Consider the following 18,595-nt stretch of genomic DNA (forward strand, 5'->3'; position numbering starts at 1 on the left):
ACCAAATCCAAGGTCAAGGAAGGACACACAATAAACAAAACAAAACAAAACCCCAGAGAGTCAATGTCTTGCTACTTCAACCAATCACCTCCAGTGGACCCAAGAAGAAACCCCAAAACATTTGAGGGTTTCAACCACAGAAGATGGGAACAACCCGACTGAACTGCACCAGCCACCCCGCCAAGGTGGCCTGAGCCCAAAAGGCTTCTATGGCAAGTGAGCTTAAGGAAGCCCCTCAATGGGAAAGTGACATTCCTACTAGGATGGTTGACACCAGTGGACCTACAAAGCTCAAGGGGTCCCCTCCCTGACAAATGGTGATCAGCTTACGCCCTGAAGCAACAGAGACAGATAATGAGACTGTCAACTTCAAAAGAGATGGTGGAAATTGTGCTTCCTTCAAAATGAATTGGCTTGTAACTGCCTTTTCTCCTGGTCCAGCAACTGCTTTCTCCCACGTTGCTGCAGGTTATTTATTGCCATATGCTTGAAATGAAAAGGCGGGTGTTGAGGGGCGAGGACTGTGCGGTCCTGAGAGGGCAGGGGTCTGGGAGGACAGTAGTCGGCACTCACTGTGCTCATGTAATGGCTTGGCCTTCCTTTGCTCCCGAGAACCTGATCCCGAGGTCAGTCCAAAGTCCATTTGCAACTGGTGACCCCCGCTATCCCACTGGGACAGTGTGATAGAGCAAGGTCTTCAGTATTGCACAGGTATGAAATGTCCGTGAGTTTACAAAAAATGAGAATCACAGCTGCTCTTGGAACGGGACCAGCCCCACCGTCCTGGGTTTAGCAGGATGTGGCTGTGGCCACGGGGCTCCTGCCAAGCTCTGAGACTGTGGGGTGGGCGGGCACTGGGGCCAGCACCGAGGTAGGAAATGTACAGTAGGAGCCCTGCATGTCAGGAGCCAGTGTCTGCAAATGGTCTAGAAATGAAGGGCCTGCCGCCTCCCCTTGGCAGGAGGTGGCCTGGGTGGTGGGCATGGAAGGCAGGATCTCAGATTCATACTGCAAGAGTTGACCCATGAAGCCAAAGTTGGGCGAGACCACGTTCCTTCTCTGCTTGATGTAGTCGAAGGCTTCCTTCAGGCGAAACTGCTTGGTCTTCATGAGGTAAGCCATGCAGATGGTGGGCGAGCGGGAGATCCCTGCCTCACAATGGACCAGGACTTTGCCTCCCTTTTCCCTGATGCAGTCTGGAAGAAAAGAGGTGCAGGGAATGAGTTGAGTTTGAAATCCAAAAGCAATGCCAAGACATGAGAATTGTGCAATAAAGAAACTAGTTATCAAACCACTTTTCCAGCTTAAGAGCTGCAGTCTTCTTGCCAGTCCTCTGCCAATCTTTAAATAAGGAAAGAACTTTTGAAGTTTCATGGAAATGTTTCCCTGTCCGGAGACTTGATTAGCTCTTGAATCTGCCTTTCAGTTCATCACGAAGCTTGCAGTCATAGTTTCTGCCACTGGAGGCACTAGACCTGCCATAAACCCTTCCTGGATTACTTGGGTTCCAGGAGGTTTTCAGAGGGTATTATTAGGAAATCTCTAGATTTTAAGAAATTATGAGGGAGATATACATTTTTCAGGTGGGAGGGAGGGGCCTAAGCTCAAAGGCTGGCTGGAAGAGTCATTCCTCCTTTGGGGTCCAATTCTAATGGTCATGGCCTGTCCCTCCGCTGGTTGAGGCCTTCTAAGCTCCCAGGGCACACGGTCTGGTTGTACCAGGGCGGGATGCTTGGCTCAGTTCCCAGGGTTCCCACCACCAAACACAGAATAAATAGTGCACAGCCTCTAATTATAGTCCTGGCTAAGTGACGCTTACTAGATGGAGGATATAAATGGCTTTCGCAAACTACATCTTACACAAGGAGAGTCATTGCTATAAAGCTGTCACCATCTGTTAGCATTCTTTAAATTCAATATGACAAAAAAAGGGGGGAGGATGCCCTTCTTTCCTGCCCCACCTTGCCCTCCCAACCTCCATCCCCCAAAATTACAACTCCTGAGGACTGAATGTTACTTTAAAAATGGGAAAAGGTGAAAAGTTAACTATATACATATCAAAGCAAAGCCACAAAGAAACAGAGACTTTCCAATTCTATCTCTTGCTGATAAGAAACAATTACATCACAGGAAGTTAGATGTCGCTGATAGTAAGGAAGCCACAATGTACAAAGATATTTAAGATTTGGGAGGGGGGAAAACACAACTCTTCTCCTCCCAAGTTCAAAAAATTTGCAAATGTATCTGTGAGCTTTTAAAGATAAAATTTCTACCTGGAGTTTCCACTTCTGAACCACAATAAGGGCATCTCTGAGTAGCTCATTAGAGGGGCCCACAATCTGAGCTCCAGCTCTGGCTTAAAGAAAAAAATTCTTATAAGTAGTCCAAAGGGGAGACCCCAAAACCACCCCTCGGGACAACAGGATTGTGGCTCCAAACAGCAGTCAAGAAACCAAAAGATGCACTGGAAAAATCTGTTGTCAAGTACCTCTACAAAGGACCAAAGAGCAATGATGTCAGTTTAACGATTAAGGTGCACTCGATCCAAACCACTGTTATTTTAAATTGTTTCCTATGCATCTGAAGGTTAAGCAATGAATAAGAGTGACAGAAGAATCAATGCTTTGAGTTGTGGTGTTGGGAAAGAGCACTGACTATCCCACAGACTGCCAAAAGAACAAACAAGTCTGTGATGGAGGAAGTGCGTCCTTGCAAGGAGGCAAGGATGGTGAAACTTCATCTCATACTTTCAGCATGGGCCAGTCCTTGGAAGAAGACATCAGACTTGGAAAGGTGGGAGGTCAGAGGAGGACCCTGAACAAGACAGACAGTGACTGTGACAAGGGTCGAGCCCGATTGTGTGGATGGCACAGGACAGGTCTGCATTAAGGTCTGTTGTCTGCAGAGTCACTACGTGTTGACGGTGACTTGACAGCACCTAACTGCAGCTCCCTCTGTTTTGTGGTCTACCTTCTAATTGCCCTCATGTCACATCCAAGAAAGCGCTGCTTCTGGAACCCACTCCGAAGCTCAGGGCTGGCCTCCCCCATAGCCTCTGTAGACCACATCCTTTTGGAGAGGTCCAGATATGGTTCAGCATCTGACCCAACGAGACCTCCCCTGTTCCCATCGGTCGAGCAAAAGTCTGGGAAAATGCATCTGGTGCTTTTGAAACGCTGTGGGTTTGGGCGGATGTGTCCACAAACAGACACATAAGAGATGGGGAGGGAGGGTTCTGAGAAATGGCCGGGGGTGGGTTTAATGGCCTTATTAAGGAGCTATCTAGGTAATTAAATAACAGGCTGAGAAGGGCAAGGCCTTCCCAGGAACAGGGAGACAAGTCTAAGGCTTCTTATCCTGAACCCATCATTTCCGTGGCCTCGGAGAGACTCCAAAGAAAGCATCTCCACCCGGAAGCTCGGAGGCTGGAGGCCGGGAGGTTGAGCCCTGCCTCTGGTGAGTTTCTCATAGGAGGGTCTGAGGTGCAGCGGAAACTATGTGCGCCCACCACGTGGCTGAGGGGCCTCTAATTACCACCTGCAGTAATTACTGCTGGGTCTAGCACTGGCCCTGCCCACCCCGCTACCCCAGCACCCCTCGGAACAAAACACGGGAAAATCCTGTCTCAGTTGCCACAAGTAAGCACAATAAAGACAGAGAGCGAAGACTCCTGACAGGGAGGTATGCTCAACTAAACATCAACCCAGCCCTCGAGGGAGAGGGCTGAGGGAAAGAGAGGCCATCACAGCAAACGAAGGCTAAAGCCCTTTCCAGACTGCGGCCAAGGTCAAGACCTTGGCTTTCAGACAGGGACCATGCCTCCGTGATAACTGCCACACAGGAATGCAGAAAGGATGCAGAAGTTGCCAAATTCCCCCATGTGGAAAGCACTATCTGTAATCCAAAATTAGCAGAAAACGCAAAACAAATTGCCCCCAAGCTGTTTGCCAAAAAACCAGGGAAAAGCGGCCGGGCTCTCGGGGCTCAGTGCGTAAGTAGTGCTCTCTCAATCCTTCTGTTTGCTTTTAAAAATATCCCAACCTACGTAGCAGCAGCGCAGCTAGGGAGGTTCTCTACCCGTCTGCTTCCCTCACGTGGCGCTTTCTGTGCGGATTCAGGCCTCTGCTCCCCGCCTCGCCAGGAACAATCACAGAAGTGGCACCAGGGATCGCCATAAAAATGTACGAATTCATTTATCTCACAAATTAAAACTCCTATGAATAGCAACTTAAACCCGCCCCTCTGCTTTTTTAGTTGCTGCGGCCTGTCCTGGCTCCAGCTCTTGGGGTGGTTGCAAAGACAACACATTTGTCTTCTCAGGGAAGGCAGACCCTAACAGCACGTCAAGATCCAAGAGCTCACGTCCCTCAGGGCGGCCCCGCACCTACGCAGAGGGACTGACCCACTGACTGGACCTACCAATGAAGTCTATTGCTTCTTGAAAGTGGGAGCTAATGTCGGCTGTGTGGCTGTCTTCCACAGGGATCCACTTGTAGTGTAGGTGCGCCGTGCAAGCCTCGGAGGTCCGCCTGGAGACATTCAGCAGGGCCGTGATGTGCAGGTTGGCCAGGAACTCGCACTTGGATGCGTGGTAGGCACTTCCAAGGTAGAGGAAAGGGAGGATTTCCACTGGGCCACCCTGTAGGCAAGAGCCAAGGACACCAGGAAATATTGGATTAGCTTGCTCATTTGGGGGAGGGAAGAAAAACAGTCCTGACCTATTTGCTTCTTAATGTGGGAGGTGTCTTGCTTGCTTCCAGGTAGATGGGCAGAATGGAGAGACTGTGGCAAAGTTCTAGCTGCCCTGCGAGAGGAGTGAGACCAAGTCCTTTAACCTCAGGTCACTTTGGCCTTCTTTACGTATAAGTGACATTTTCCAGCTCTGTTTTATATGATAATGCTATCTGTCAAGGAGCTCTGACCGCACAACGATTATTAGCTCCTAGGTACTAAACAAAAGGCTGACAGTTCAAATCCACCAGCCTTTTCACACAGGAATAGACTTGGCAACTTGTTCCGGTAAATGAAACCTTATTGGCCAGTTCTACTCTGTCCTACCAGGCTGCTGGGAGGCGGCATTCACTCAGTGACAGCCCCAACAAAACCATCATCAATCCTCAAATGCTGCGGATTATGAAAGGGATTCGGATTACAGAGATGTTAAAAGACATGTTCTGTCTCCCACCCCAAAACAGGATTTCTGCGAACTGAAAAGAACCACTGTTAGCCAAAATCCTCAAAGTGAAGTTTTTAAGCAGAGGGATTTCCCTCCACCCAGGACCTCCTTTAAATGGGGCTTAGAGTACTGGGGAGAGAAGCTTTGGGGAGGCCACTTTCAAACCAGATATCTCCACCCACACACCAGGTCTCTAGTTAATAAGACACAATGAGGGAGAACCAGAGACCATGCACCCTGAGGCAAAGGTAAACATAACTGCCTGCCAGCTTTGGAAGTCTAAGGGAGCTCTGATAGTCTGGTGAGTCAAGAGTTGCACTGCCAACCCAAAGGCACGTGGTTCAAACACACAAGCTGCTCCAATCTCCTCCCATGAGATTTAAAGCCTCTGAACACCCACTGGAGGTTCAGCTATGAATTGGTTTTGACTTCACAGCAATGAGTGAGTGAAAGTGAGTAAGAGAAGTCCAAGATATACGGACAAGGGACATCTCTGGAGGTGTGGAGGAAAACACCAGGCTGGGGACAGCTGCTGTCTCTGTGGAAACCTTTCCTGTTTCATCCACCACTTCCTGCATTTCCACTTCCTCTCCTGGAATAAGGATGCTGGAGGGCTGGCAGCAGATAATTCTATTTTTTTCCCTTCCCTTGAGAACAACTACTTAAGCAAAAGGCTAGTTTAGTCATTTAGAAGATATTCTAGAGGATTCTACAGAGGATAGTAATGACTGGTCTTTTTATTAAAGCCTACTATAGTTAGGGCTCTCTGGTGGCCTACTGGGTAAGGAGTTGAGCTGCCAACCCAAATGCAGGAGGTTCAAGGCCATCAGTTATTCTGACGGAGGCACGCTGGAAATCTCCCTCCCACCCCCATGCAATTTAGTGCTGGTGAAAATCTGCTGAGGGTCAGCTATGAGTCCTTTCCAACTTGGTAGTACACAACAACAACAACAACTACTACTGACAGGCTTAAGGAACTCCCTGCTAACTAGAAGTTATTGTGTACCATCTAGTCAGAGCCAACTCACAGCTGACCCTCCAGCAGGTTTTCAGAAGCCGTAAATCACATGGGAGGAGACTGCCCATCATTCTTCCTCTTTGTAGCTGCTGTATTCAACTTGGTTTGACCTCATTAGCTGCACCAAAGGAAAAAGGATGTGCCAGTCTGCTTCTGTAAAGGTTTAAAAACTCAAACTCAGTGCCCTTAAGTCGGAACCAACTCATAGCTGACCCTCCAGCAGATTTCTGGAAGCTATAAATCGAATGGGAGAAGGTTGTCATCTGTCTCCCCTGGTGGATTCAATTCACCGAAGAGCCACGGCCTTTGGGTCAGCATGTTAACTCCCTATGAGCTGTTGTTCTGTGCTGCTGAGTTGAAACAGACCCATTGCTGACCCTCCAACAGGTTTTCAGAGGCTGTAAATCAATCACATGAGAGGAGACTGCCCATCTTTCTCCCAAGGAGCTGGTGCTGGATTCAAACCACCTGCCTTTGGATTGGCAGCACAACTTCTTACCTTCTAAGCCACCAGAGCTCCCCTATGGACTATGCCTTAGAAACTCTATGAGGCAGTTTTACTTTGCCTGGTTCGGGCTCTTTGAATCAGAACAGCTTCAATGGCATCAAGCAATGACTGGCTTAATACTTCAGATGGTATCTACCTAACAGCAATTTCACAAAGAATTTTCACAGCAGGTAATGTGATCCTCATTTTACAGATGGAAAAACCTGAGGCTTGAGAGATTAAGGGATTAAATTAGGGTCTAAACCAGGTTTGGTTTAGTTCAACCGCCCGCTGACAATTTCCATTTTCTCCCTAGAATCTTGTTTTAAACATTGATTCTGATTCAGTATATCTATCTTGGGGTGGAAATTAAAATTCTCAGCAGGAGGTTGACCTGAATGAATGGTTCGTAGTCCTTGAGAGGCAAGTCAGTTAACTAGCCCAAGTCAGAGTCAGTCAGCGGTAGAGCCTTCAAACCCAAATGGGATTACTAAGCATGCCATTTCAGAAAAGTGGTCACTATGAGAAAGCAAGTATTTCAAGTGAAAACAGGAAAGAAAGCTCTCCCTCCCTTCCTCTCTTCTCAGAGATAAAATTTCCATCTGCACCCCTCCCTTAAACCAAACAAGACCAATTCACTGCTGTGGAGTCCGTTCAATCCATAAAGATCTTCCACTGGGTTTCTGAAGCTGTCAATGAGGAAGCAGCCTGCTTATCTATCTTTCTCCCAAGGAGTGGCTGCTGGCCTCGAACCGCCCACCTTTCAGTTAGCAACCTACACATTACACACTAGCCTTCAAAGCTCACTGCTGCTTTGTTAGGTGTCACTGAGTCAACTATGACCTGCAGTGACCCTATGATCAGATCCAAACCCTGCCCTATCCTTTGACATCCTCATCAGCCCTGCCACACCAGAGCCCATCGTTACAGTCACTCTGTCTATCCAGTCTCCCTTTCCTTTGCTCACCCTCCATATTTCTGAGCATAATATCTTTCTCCAAGAACTGGTCCCTCTTAACAGCATGCCCAAAGCATGTTAGGCAAAGCTCCTTGGCCCTCCCTAAATCTCCACATATAGGAAGCACTATATAGTGGAGCTGTAGGTCGAGTCTCACTCCAACATTGCTAGTTGTTGTGACCTTGGGCAGTTTCCTTAAGAACCTATATCTGTAAAATGGGGATAATAATACCTCTCTGCCAGGGATAATTTTAAGGAATAAATGGGATAGTGGGTCCATTATATAAAGCCTGATATATTATATGGCTACCGCTATCAAAGGCTGAAGAACAAATAACCCATGTTAAAGATTGCTCTCCCTCAGGGAGACACAGGGCAGATACTGAGCTGGTCAACTCTGGCAGATCTAGGCCTGATCTGAGCTGGACTTTCACCCTGAAACACAGCTCCCCACTAGTTAGGAACCACCAACTTCTAGTTACGTTTTCAGCAGAGTAACTGGAAAGTCGTTGGGGAAATGAGTCTCAAGACCCTGGTCCAGGTGAGCCGGGCACTGAGCAGCCAGCCACAGGGCCCACCAGTGGACAGCAACAGCCTCATCCTTAATGGACAGTTGACACAAACCGCTCCCTTCTGAGTGCCTGGAAATCGCTGACACATCAGGCCTGGGATCCTTTCCAGTTTCTTCTGGCGCTTAGCCCAACACACCCGTGAAACCATCTTTTTTCCTTTTCTGAATTTCTTGTTTAGACTCAAGAGGAACAAGTCAAAGGCCCTCAGAAACCCCAAAGGTTAATGAGACCTCGCCTGGTTTCTCTGGGTGCAGGAGCGCTTCTAAGAAGTTAACCAGGGAGTTCCCCTAAATAAATCTTCAAGGCATTTCTGGGCCTCCCCAGCCCTCACTTGGCCAAAGGTCTGCGTGCTTTCATAACATCCTATTTCTCGTTTCTCTTTCACTTTCACAGAAACAGGGGGGAAAACACAACCCAAACATACAAAAATAGAAAGCTAATTAGGTCAGATGCTCATGGCTTGAAAGCCCAGGGGTCAGAGACCATGCATATATTTAATAAAAGGAAAACAAACAAAATAACTCTGGCACCTTGCTGAGCTCATAGGCTTCCCCACCCAGGATCCCATTCGAGAAAAGGTCAATGACTGTAATAATGTCACAAAAGAGACAGTGAGGCTGGCACGGGGCTGGGAAGGGTTATGTTCTGTTGTATGTAGAGTGGTTACAGGAGCTGATGTGAAGTCACCTAACAACAAAATATATCAAACTTATTGATAAAATTAATTGCATTCCTTTAAAAAAAAAAAAAGGAAAAGGTCACAGGGCTTTATTTGGAAGTTCATCCTGAAGGGTCGAATTCTGCTCGTGGGAGCTGGATGGCATTTCAGGGAGCATCTACAAGTGTTTTATGATTGGGAGACTATTTTTATCTTCTGGGAAAAGCTTAAAAAGCTCTTTCCATGATATGGCCCTTTTTAAGTGGAAAAGTGAACGAGGTTCCATCAGGGAGGGAATTCAGAGAAGGAAGTTCTGCCATGAACAGGCTGTGGGGCTCTTGGCAAATCGGTCATCTCACTAACCAGGAAACAGCTTTTTCCTCTCAAATGGAGAGAGGTTGGTTTGGTTTCTGCCACATCAGAGCTGTCTGTCACCTGCCTTCTTCTCATCTTCCAGCTTCACACCAGGTAATTCCTGACCACTGAACTTACTTTTTATTCTCTCTTTAATGGGTTTCCATGAAGTAGTTTTTTGAAAGAGGGAGGGACAACAAAATCATGTACATACTTGTAGAAACCGGAAACCCTGTAATTTCCTGATCTCCTCTCCTTCCAGAATTCACGCACTTCTAAGCAGAGAAAGCCTTTGGTGTTTGCCAACTAAACAATATATTCTTTGCCCCCTTGCCCTGTTTCAGTGTAAAAATACCACAGAGACTCCATCAAGAAACGAATGGATAGAGAAGCTCTGGTATATTCTCACAATGAAATATTACGCTGCATTGAAAAACAAGAAACTCATGAAATATTCAAAATGGGTGATCCTGGAGGACATTATGCTGAGTGAAGTATCTCAGTCAAAAAAGGACAAATATTGCATAGGGCCACTGTTGTAAAACGGGACTGACATTGGAGTTGGGGGCAGACTGAGAATGATGGGATAAACTATGTATACTGCATCAAAACGGATGAGGGAGAGAACTGTTTAAAAGGGATATATGACTGTGTATTATTGTTATTATGACAGGAGTCCAGAATGAAGGCTGCACAGTGGAGTGGACGTGGGGGGAGAGACTGTATAACAATGAAATAATTTTTCTTTTACTTTTCAAAGAGAAGAGCAAATTGAGGGGGAGGGGTGGGCAGGGAGAAAAGTGGAACAATGAATGAATGGAAATCCTCAGTCTCTGTAAACTTTCATTAAAATTAATAAAAAGGAAAGAGAAAGAAATAATTACCAAGTACTGGGGGGGGGCGGGGAATATACCACAGAGACATGCCTTGACAGGTCCTGGGTTGGTAGAGAAACGGCAGAGCGTGCACAAGTGCAGACAGGTGCACAGGAAGCTTAAATGTCAGTCTGGAACATTTTCAGGGAAACTTAAACTGATATGAGAAAGCTTTTCTGACCCTTCCACACCCGCGCGTACAAATGTGCCTTTCACTTCCCCTTTGCACGAGAAGCTGGTGAGCGTCCTGAGAGGCTTGCTGGCCACGCGTCAGTATGTTTGCTGGCCGCCAGCCCATTTACTCTGGGATGGAAACTCAAGTTGGCAAGCGACAGAGGCACTCTCAAACAAGACACTCTGCCAACACCCTGGGCCACCAGGAACTAACTGGTGCTGCCGAGGAGGGAGGGGAGCCAGGGAGGAATGGAGCCATACCTGGTCATAAGCCGGCCTGTGGCTGAGGCTGGGCGCTGGTTTCCCACACTGGCTGAGAAGCCCTCTGTCGCTTTCCATCTTCTCTTGTGAGATGGGCTTTACGTCCACACAACACTCTGGATATTCCGAGTAGAAGGTCTCATATCCCCCTACACACAAAAAAAGATGAGACAGATGTAAGCACTGATTTCTGCTGAAAGATACCTGGGATTAATTATAACAGTCTGAGGGTGGAATGAAGGGATCCTTGGTGGTGCAGTGGTGAAGTGCTTGGCTGCTAACAGGAGGGTTGGTGGTTCAAACCAAACAGCTAATGTTCTCGGGTGGGTGGGTAATGGGCATTCTATTTCTGTAAGTATTTACAGCCCTAAGGCAGTTCTACCCTGACCTACAAGGCAGGATAGACACATGGTAGTGGGTTTGGGTATTTTAGGTTAAAGGTGGAATAGTAAAAAAACACAGGTTTAGTGGGGAAGGAGCTGTGCTGCCAACCCACAGGCAGGTGGTTTGAATCCACCAGATGCTCCGTGGGAGAAAGATGGGCAATTTCCTTCCATGTGAAAATCTGCTGGAGGGTCAGCTATGGGTCGGTTCTAAATCCATGGCACATATAAAAAGTAAAAGAGATTCTGGTAAGAATGAGTGAATGAAAAATTCATTTTCTTTATAAATTTTCAGTCAGATCATAATAAAAAAGGCAAAAAATAAAATAAGCTCCACATTTTGGTGACATTAAGAAGAGTGAGTAAAATCAATTAACAGTTTCAGAGTAGAAATGGTCTTCCAAGCACATCCTCAATTTCACACATGTATATCTAAAAAGCTACATTTCTGAGAGGCAATGATTAACGAATACGTGACATCTGGCAGATATTAACCAAATCTTTCAGGAAGACAAAAGCTATTTTCTCTCTTGTTGATCTAAAATTAGAAGAGGTGATCAGGAAAAATGTCATTAATTTGTAAGAAAGAAACTACCACAAGTGTCATCCCCCAGGCCCCTTAGGCCCTAAGCAGCACTGTATGTTTAACAACCTCCATTGAGAAGGAACTGGGGACTAATATGAGGTTTAAACTCAGGGCAATAAAACAGTTTGTTTTTCCTAATCCTCAAGGTGCTAAGAACACTGCTGATCTTCCTTTCAACAGGCCCAACTTGGAGCTCTCAATCTGGGTAATTACCTTTCCAAGCAAAGGGATGGGCGATTGGAATGAGGACTGCTGAACTTAATTCTTAGCCCTCACAAACAAAGCTTGTCTCTCCTCGAGACAACCACTTCTTTCTTTTTTTCCAACCTTTCCCTCTAGATACCTCAAATCAGTAAGCCAATTAATTACGGCTAAAAATGGCTCCAAGGATTTGTAATATTATTGTTACATTTCTGCAAATGTTATCACTCAAGGTAAAAACTACTTCCGATTCAAGTCACAGAAACTGAGCTGCGTGAAGAAAAGCCCTCTGAGGCCCATGCCCCTCGGTGGTTAAAGAAACCCCCCAGTGAAGCCATGGGGACATTAAGGGGTGCTGGGTGAACCTGCCAGCCACTCACTCGAGCACCCAGAAGACCCCTTCCTGTTTCTCTTTTTTTTTTTCCCTTTTTCTTTTTTTTTTTCTGTTTCTCTTGTACAGAGGATTCACTTGTGCCAAATCCTCACGTGAATGTGCATTCTGAGACCCTGTATTTCCTCCCCGCTCCCCTCAACCCCTCTGTTTTCCTCCACTTTTGGGAGTTGTGACCCTTGGTGGAACACTCTGGCTTTGTTAAACCTGTGTGGCTGACCAATGGTTAATGGATTACAGGGCCGTCACCGCCCCTCTGCCTCCCAGAAGCTCTGCCAATTCCTAGAATGAGTCATCTTTCCATCAGCTCTCGGAACTGCCCCCACCCGCCCCCGGTTAATACACCCAAATCTTCTCTGTGGTCATTTCGGCAAATCACCCACTGCGCCTTTCTGGACAAGCTTCTGATCTCCCGAGTGAAGGAGCCAAGGCTACACAGGGGTCATATGGGGCAGTAGTGGAGGCGTGTGTGTGGCCAACCTTCCCTGCTCACCCTTGTCTCCTCAGAAGCAGAGGGAATGCCCCACTCACACACAGTCACACAACTTCCTCCTCCTCCTCAGAGGTGTCATTCATTGGTCATAACCATCCAGCTGCTATCTGAGTGACCTGTATGGAATTTGGAGTAAAAGGGCCCAGGTCATCCCCAATTTCAGGATAAGAAAGAGAAATCTTTAGGCCACCCTATCTCTCGACTCTAAATAGACCACCTAAGAGTTGGCTGTCAGGAGGACAGACAGACAGAGGTGACGGCATGGGGCTGGAGCCTGCCTGCCTGTTGACAAAATACACAGGCAGACAAGGAGCCTCCGTGTAGCTGAGGGACAGATAAACAGGGCCTGGCTTGTCAAACTGGGGTCAGGACTCCTGCAGATTAGCCCATCTCGCACCCACTCCCTCAGAGGTGTGGAGGCAGAACATTCCTCTCTGGTGCCTCATTTGAGCTCAAGAGTTCGGGTGATTCTTAGAGCTGCTTCAGAGTGACTCTGCTTTCAGTCACCACTGTGTCACCAAGGGACTGGGGACAGTTCCTGGCCGCTATATATAAATACGGGTAGACAATCCGATTTGATCAGCACCCTCTCATTTTACTACTCTGTTGTTCTTTTTAGAGTAATGAGAGAGATGAAGAAGACACTAAAAGGCACAGCTCCCAAGACCTGAGATCCCACCAGCTGGGAAATCACAGCTGGATAGCGATTCAGTGTCTGAGATGCCACAAGCTTAAACTCAGAAATCATAACTGGATAGAAATGAGGGGGTAAAAAAGGAAGAGGCAACAATTTAAGTTGAATAGTATTATAAGGAGATTTCTACCAAAAGTGGAAATATACATGACCTTTGACCCTGCAAGTCTTAGGATTTTATTGAAAGAGGACTGTGCACACGCACGGTTGAGTGGCATACCCTCTGTGGAACTGCTTCAGCTGAGATGAAAGGCAACCTGCCCACTGGCTGTGAAAAGTGTTCTGCGAGGAGGGTCTCCTCCAAGATTTAGTCCCAGGAAAGAGGGAAGAAGGCGGCATATCTCCTTCCTGGGCGAGTTACTCCCTCGGAAAATCCGTTAGAGGGTCAGCTCTAAGTCAGTGTCAACTGGGTATATAACATTTTTTAAAGGTATTTGGGAAAATAAACTTTTGCTAAAATGTAGGGGAAATTTGCTTTGCATTGTAAAATACTGTGTGCCACTTATTTGTATCTGTGGTGCTAGAATAAAAACAAAAGAAAACATCACCTTAAATATATATATACACACACACACACACACACACACATATATATATATATATTTTTTTTTTTTTCCCTTCTCTCTCTTGAGATGTGAGCCTACAGAGCTGCCTGCTTCCGGTGGCAGTAACTTGGGTCAGCAGGACCCCTCTGGAGAGGGGCGGGGAGGAGTTTCCTGGAATGCATCTTTCTAGATGCCTGAGGAGTCGGAAGCTTTTCCGGTATTCAGCGCTAAGAAAAGGAGACAAAACCCCACCAGGAAAAGAGAAATCAGGGGCCATGTGTGAAATATCCCCACCACCAAAGGCCACTTGTGGCCTCACCGGAGGTGACAAGGACAAAATTATCATCTCCTGCCCCTAACATCCATCCAACAGGAATCAACAGCAAGAGGTGCTAATGGAGGCGAGAGCGGGCCCACGTGCCTGTGGAATGTACAGCTCCAGAATGTGTGAAATTCCCCAACTCGCAGGGCTTTACCATGAGGTCCTAGCGTGCACTGGGCAAGGGCTGTCCCTCTAGCCTGCTCTGTTCCCTATTACTGTTGGAACCCGGACATACACACACCAAGACTAGAAGCACCCTGGGCCCCCGGGGCTGTGACCTCAGCTCTTCGCTCCAGCTAACATTCTCACTCACCATCAGCCAGGAGCCACGCATGACTCAGAGCTGACCCTCTGCTGGTTTTCTGCGGCTGTAAATCACACAGGGGGGAGATTGCTCATGCTTCTCCCACAGAGCTGCTGATGGATTCAAGCTGCCACAGCGTGGTCGTGGGTCAGCAGTGCAACTCCCTACATAGACCCCAGAGGCCTCTAAGCTCATTGCTGTTATGAGCCTTTAGGTCTGAACAGAACCTCCAGTGGGTTTTCTGGGATGGTAAAGAGACTGCCCATCTTTCTTCCAGGGAGCCGCTGGTGGGTGTTCTGACTGAACGGCGCCTGCCTTTGGGTTGGTAGCACAACTTTTTATCTCTTAGTCGCCAGAACTTCCTCATTAGTGGTGACAAAGGGCTCGAATGCATGCAGTGGGTTCGTGTAAATCATAGAAAATAACCTCAAAACCAGTGCTCGAGTTGGCGAATCACCACCTCTCACCAGAAGCCTAAATTACCTGCTCCGCAAGTAAAATGGGTCAGCTAAGAAGTCTCAAATCAAAAGCCACACAATCTCCAGCAACATCCGACCCAGAGGCTCAACGTTCTGGTCGAGACTCAGAAGCCCTGGGTGGAGGGTTTAGGATCCCTATCTCAGGAATGTTCCCAGGGCGCCCAAGGGAGGAGGTGAAAAGGATAGGAAGGCTGTCAGCTCTGAAATGAGCGCGCAAAACCAGGGAGGGGAGAGAAGGTCGAAAAAAACAATAAAAAGCAATAAAATGAAATGGAAGGAAGGGGAGGGGTTCGCTGGGGTCAAAAAGGCAAGAGGGATGGGGGGGGGGCGGTACAACAGCGTGGTAACCTAATTACCCAGGCGCGAAGGAAGGGGACACCGCGGCGCCACGCTCCTGGGGGGTCGCAAGCTGCTGATCTCGTCAGATCTATGAGATAAGCGGTGCCCCAGCCCCAGTAAGAGCTGCGGGGCGCTCGCGGGGAAACGCGGCGGGTAGTCAGCACGGCCCGAGGTCCCTAGCCACTAAGTAGCAGTGTCCCTCCCTGCACGGACACCTTCACCCAGCCCTGCGGACAGGCGGCCGGCGCTTTCGAGGAACGCAGGCGGGGGCTGGCAGCTCCGGGCGCTGACATTTGCAGTGCCCTCACCAAGCGCGCACAGGCCAGGTGTGCAGGCGCCGGCAAGGGGGACGTCGTCGGTGGCAGAGTCTAGCAAGGCTCTCCGCGCAGGGGGGTTAGCCCAGAGCCTGGGTTCGTGTCCGGGCGGGGATCTAGAGGACCAGTGGCCCCCAGGGCTCAGGGAGAGTAGCCTAGGGCGCAGGGAAGGCACCCCAGGGCGCAAAGAGTGTATTCCAGCGCCTAAATCCGTGCCCGAGCGGGGATCTAGGGGATCGGGCCACCCCCAGGCGCTCACCTTTGAGGAAGTAGACCCGCGGGCCGGCGGGCAGGCAGGCGAGCAGCGAGGTGAGCACGACGCGGGCGGCGCTCTCGTCGCGCAGCTTCTGCCAGTGGCGGCTGCCCTGGTCCAGCACCACCACGGCCGCCACGCCGCCGCCGCCCTCCTGCAGCAGCCGCGCGCGCGCCGTCTCGTCGGGCAGCACGTAGCGCGCCGGCACCGCGCCGCCGCGGGCCCGCCGCAGCACCACCGAGTTGAGGTTGACGTTGAGCGAGCCGCGCACGCTCGAGGCGGCGAAGGCCAGGTAGGGCCGGCAGTCGAGCACCACGCAGCGCGCCACCGCCTCCTTGCGGAGCATCTTGCGCAGCTGGCGCCCGTCGAGCGACGTGACCTTCATGCCGACGCCGCTCAGCGGCCCCACGCCGCGCGCCGCACTGGTACCCACGGCCAGGGTGCCCGCTGGCGAGGCACTGCGCCGGCCGGTGGAGCCCGACGCCCGAGCGGCCGCTCCGCGCTTCTTTCCCGCCCGGTACACTCCGCACCCAGCCCTGCCACTCGCCGCCCCAGAAGCCGGGGATTCCGCCGGCAGCGCAGGGTTTTATGTGAATGAATGTGCGGCCTATGACGTGACTGCCCATATAAGGCCAAATATGGGTATTTCCCCGCCCTTTCTGGCCGTGGCCACGCCCTCGGGGCGGAGCTCCAGCCTCCCATTCCACCGAGCGATTCGCTGGGCGGACGCGCAGCGCCTTCACCAGCGCGAGGGAGAGGAAGTGGAAGTGCCTCCTGCGGCCGCCGGCGGCGGTGCGCGCAGGGACTCAGCGGCGCATCACCGGCACCGCGACCCGGGTCAGGCCGCCGCCGCGCCGATGACCCACTCCGTGCGGGAAGCGGAGGAGGCGGCCGGTAGCTCTGCCTTCTGATTTCCAGTTTAAGGGACGTTGGTGGAGAACATGCCGGAGGCCGAGCCAGGCCCCTGGCTAAGCCCGAGAATGGAGCCAGACAGTGATATCCCCAAAACGGGCTTCCCTGAAGCCTTGACGTCGTGGAAGGAACCGATGTCTGGGATTTGTTTCTGAGAGTGAAGGCTCATTGAACGTGTGTTGACACTTGCTGACGTGGGTTAATGTTTTCTCCCCTGTGTTTGAAAATTCTTGTAATAAAAATTCTTTTTAAAAAGTTGAGGGTGAAAATGTTTGCACACTTTTAGGATGCCACTTGTAGGCACAAGGTTGAATTGAGGCATTTTGCTGCATATATTCTCAACAACAAAGTAAAAAAATAAATAGTATTTGTGTGGAGATAAGGCAGAAATCAATCTCCCGCAATAAAGTCGGTTCTCCGGAGTGTTAATGGAGAAGAAACAGTTTTGAGGTTGTTTTGTTTTGTTTTATGGGGGCCCAAGAAAATGTGCTGTGAATTTCTCAGCAGCATCAGCAAGCATCACAGTGGAACCCTGTCCAGCCAACTGCTGTCCAGGTGGCTTCTGGATTTGGGGGGATTATCTCTGGATCAAGTATAATCCCAGGCTGCCTGCCCTGGGCTGGCCCCTGGCAGCTTCAAGCCTCCCACCCCCATTCTTAGGGAAGTGGACACCATTCACCCTTCAGCTAATATCTGCTTACATTCAGCCTGTGCCAGGGCTTTCCCAGCTCTGGGTGAGGGAACACTGTGAAGGGAAATTTGCCTGAGCCCTCAAACTCATAGCCGACCATTTCTTTGTTCATCTCGGGGTGAGGAGTTGCCTCTGCTACAGAGGTACTTGTCAGAGCTGACACAGGGGAAGGAGGCTTGTAGGTCTCAATTCTTATTGCTGGCAAGTTGGAACCAACTCATAGCTGAACTTCCAGTGGGTTTTGGGAGGCTGTAAATTGCACAGAAGGAGATTGCCTATATTTCTCCAGAGAGGCAACTGGTGGATTTGAACCACCAGAGATAAAAAGTGCAACTCCTTCTGAACAGAAACATTCAAAGGTACTGTCCTTGCCCTGAGGTAACAAATGGTCAAACTACCAAAAGGTTGGTAGTTGGAATTTACCCAAGGGCTCCAATTAAAAAAGATCTGCCAATCTACTTCCATAAAGATTATCATGCAGCAATAAATGTTGGAGAGGATGTGAAGAGATAGCAATTTTTTTGCACTATTGGTGGGATTGTAAAATGGTGTGGCCACTCTGGAAAGCAGTTTGGCGTTTCCTCAAAAAGCTGAGCATAGCAATCTCATAAGAGACATAGTTTTTCCATTGCTAGAAAATGAGAACTGAGACACAAAAAGATATTTGTACACTAATGTTCATAGCAGTGTTATTCCCCATCACAAGAACAAGAAGACAGCTCAACTGTCCAACCACAACCAAATTGAGAAATTATGGTACATTCACACATTGGAATATCATGCAGCACTCAGGAGCAAGGATTTAATAAAATACTGTATTATATGGGAGAGGCTGGAGAGCATCATGCTGAGTGAACTAACTCAGTCTCATAAGGACAAATACTGCGTAAGACCTTTGTTGTAAAAATAGAAGGATAACTAGTACAATGGGTATGAAGGTCCATGAGGAGAAGGAGAAGGGACAGGGAGGCTGAAGGTGGGTAGGGGAGAAATCACAGGGTTGTAGAATCTGATGGGCAGAGGGAGGGAGTAAAGGAAATGGGAAAGATCCAGCAAGGACTTGAAAAGATGGTAGGCATAAATCAATAGTGATTAATTTTATAAAGCACAATGTATGAGAATGATTATATAACAGAATGTGAATGAAGGAAAATG

The 18,595-nt window shown here is 48.8% G+C and overlaps 1 protein-coding gene across 1 annotated transcript; it reads right to left on the reverse strand.

Moving 5' to 3' along the window:
• Positions 1 to 260: 260 nt before the first annotated feature.
• On the reverse strand, positions 261 to 16,435 carry DUSP5 (dual specificity phosphatase 5). The gene is made up of 4 exons (XM_006879944.1): positions 15,844 to 16,435; positions 10,534 to 10,682; positions 4,420 to 4,639; positions 261 to 1,196 (listed from the first exon to the last, which is right to left on the reverse strand). The coding sequence occupies exons 1-4, from the start codon at positions 16,220 to 16,222 to the stop codon at positions 790 to 792; spliced, it is 1,155 nt and encodes a 384-aa protein (XP_006880006.1). The 5' UTR covers positions 16,223 to 16,435; the 3' UTR covers positions 261 to 789.
• Between the last annotated feature and the right edge of the window lie 2,160 nt (positions 16,436 to 18,595).

Source organism: Elephantulus edwardii, unplaced genomic scaffold (genome assembly GCF_000299155.1).
Source record: "Elephantulus edwardii isolate Elephantulus edwardi_28Jun2011 unplaced genomic scaffold, EleEdw1.0 scaffold00006, whole genome shotgun sequence".
NCBI classification, from domain to species: domain Eukaryota; kingdom Metazoa; phylum Chordata; class Mammalia; order Macroscelidea; family Macroscelididae; genus Elephantulus; species Elephantulus edwardii.

Coding starts and splice junctions, on each gene's coding strand:
- DUSP5 (XM_006879944.1), bottom strand. CDS start 16,222: ATGAAGGTCACGTCGCTCGACGGGCGCCAGCTGCGCAAGATGCTCCGC. Junction 4,640..10,533: donor ACAGGCCGGCTTATGACCAG/GTATGGCTCCAT, acceptor TCTTGCCTACAG/GGTGGCCCAGTGGAAATCCT. Junction 1,197..4,419: donor AGAAGCAATAGACTTCATTG/GTAGGTCCAGTC, acceptor CTTTTCTTCCAG/ACTGCATCAGGGAAAAGGGA.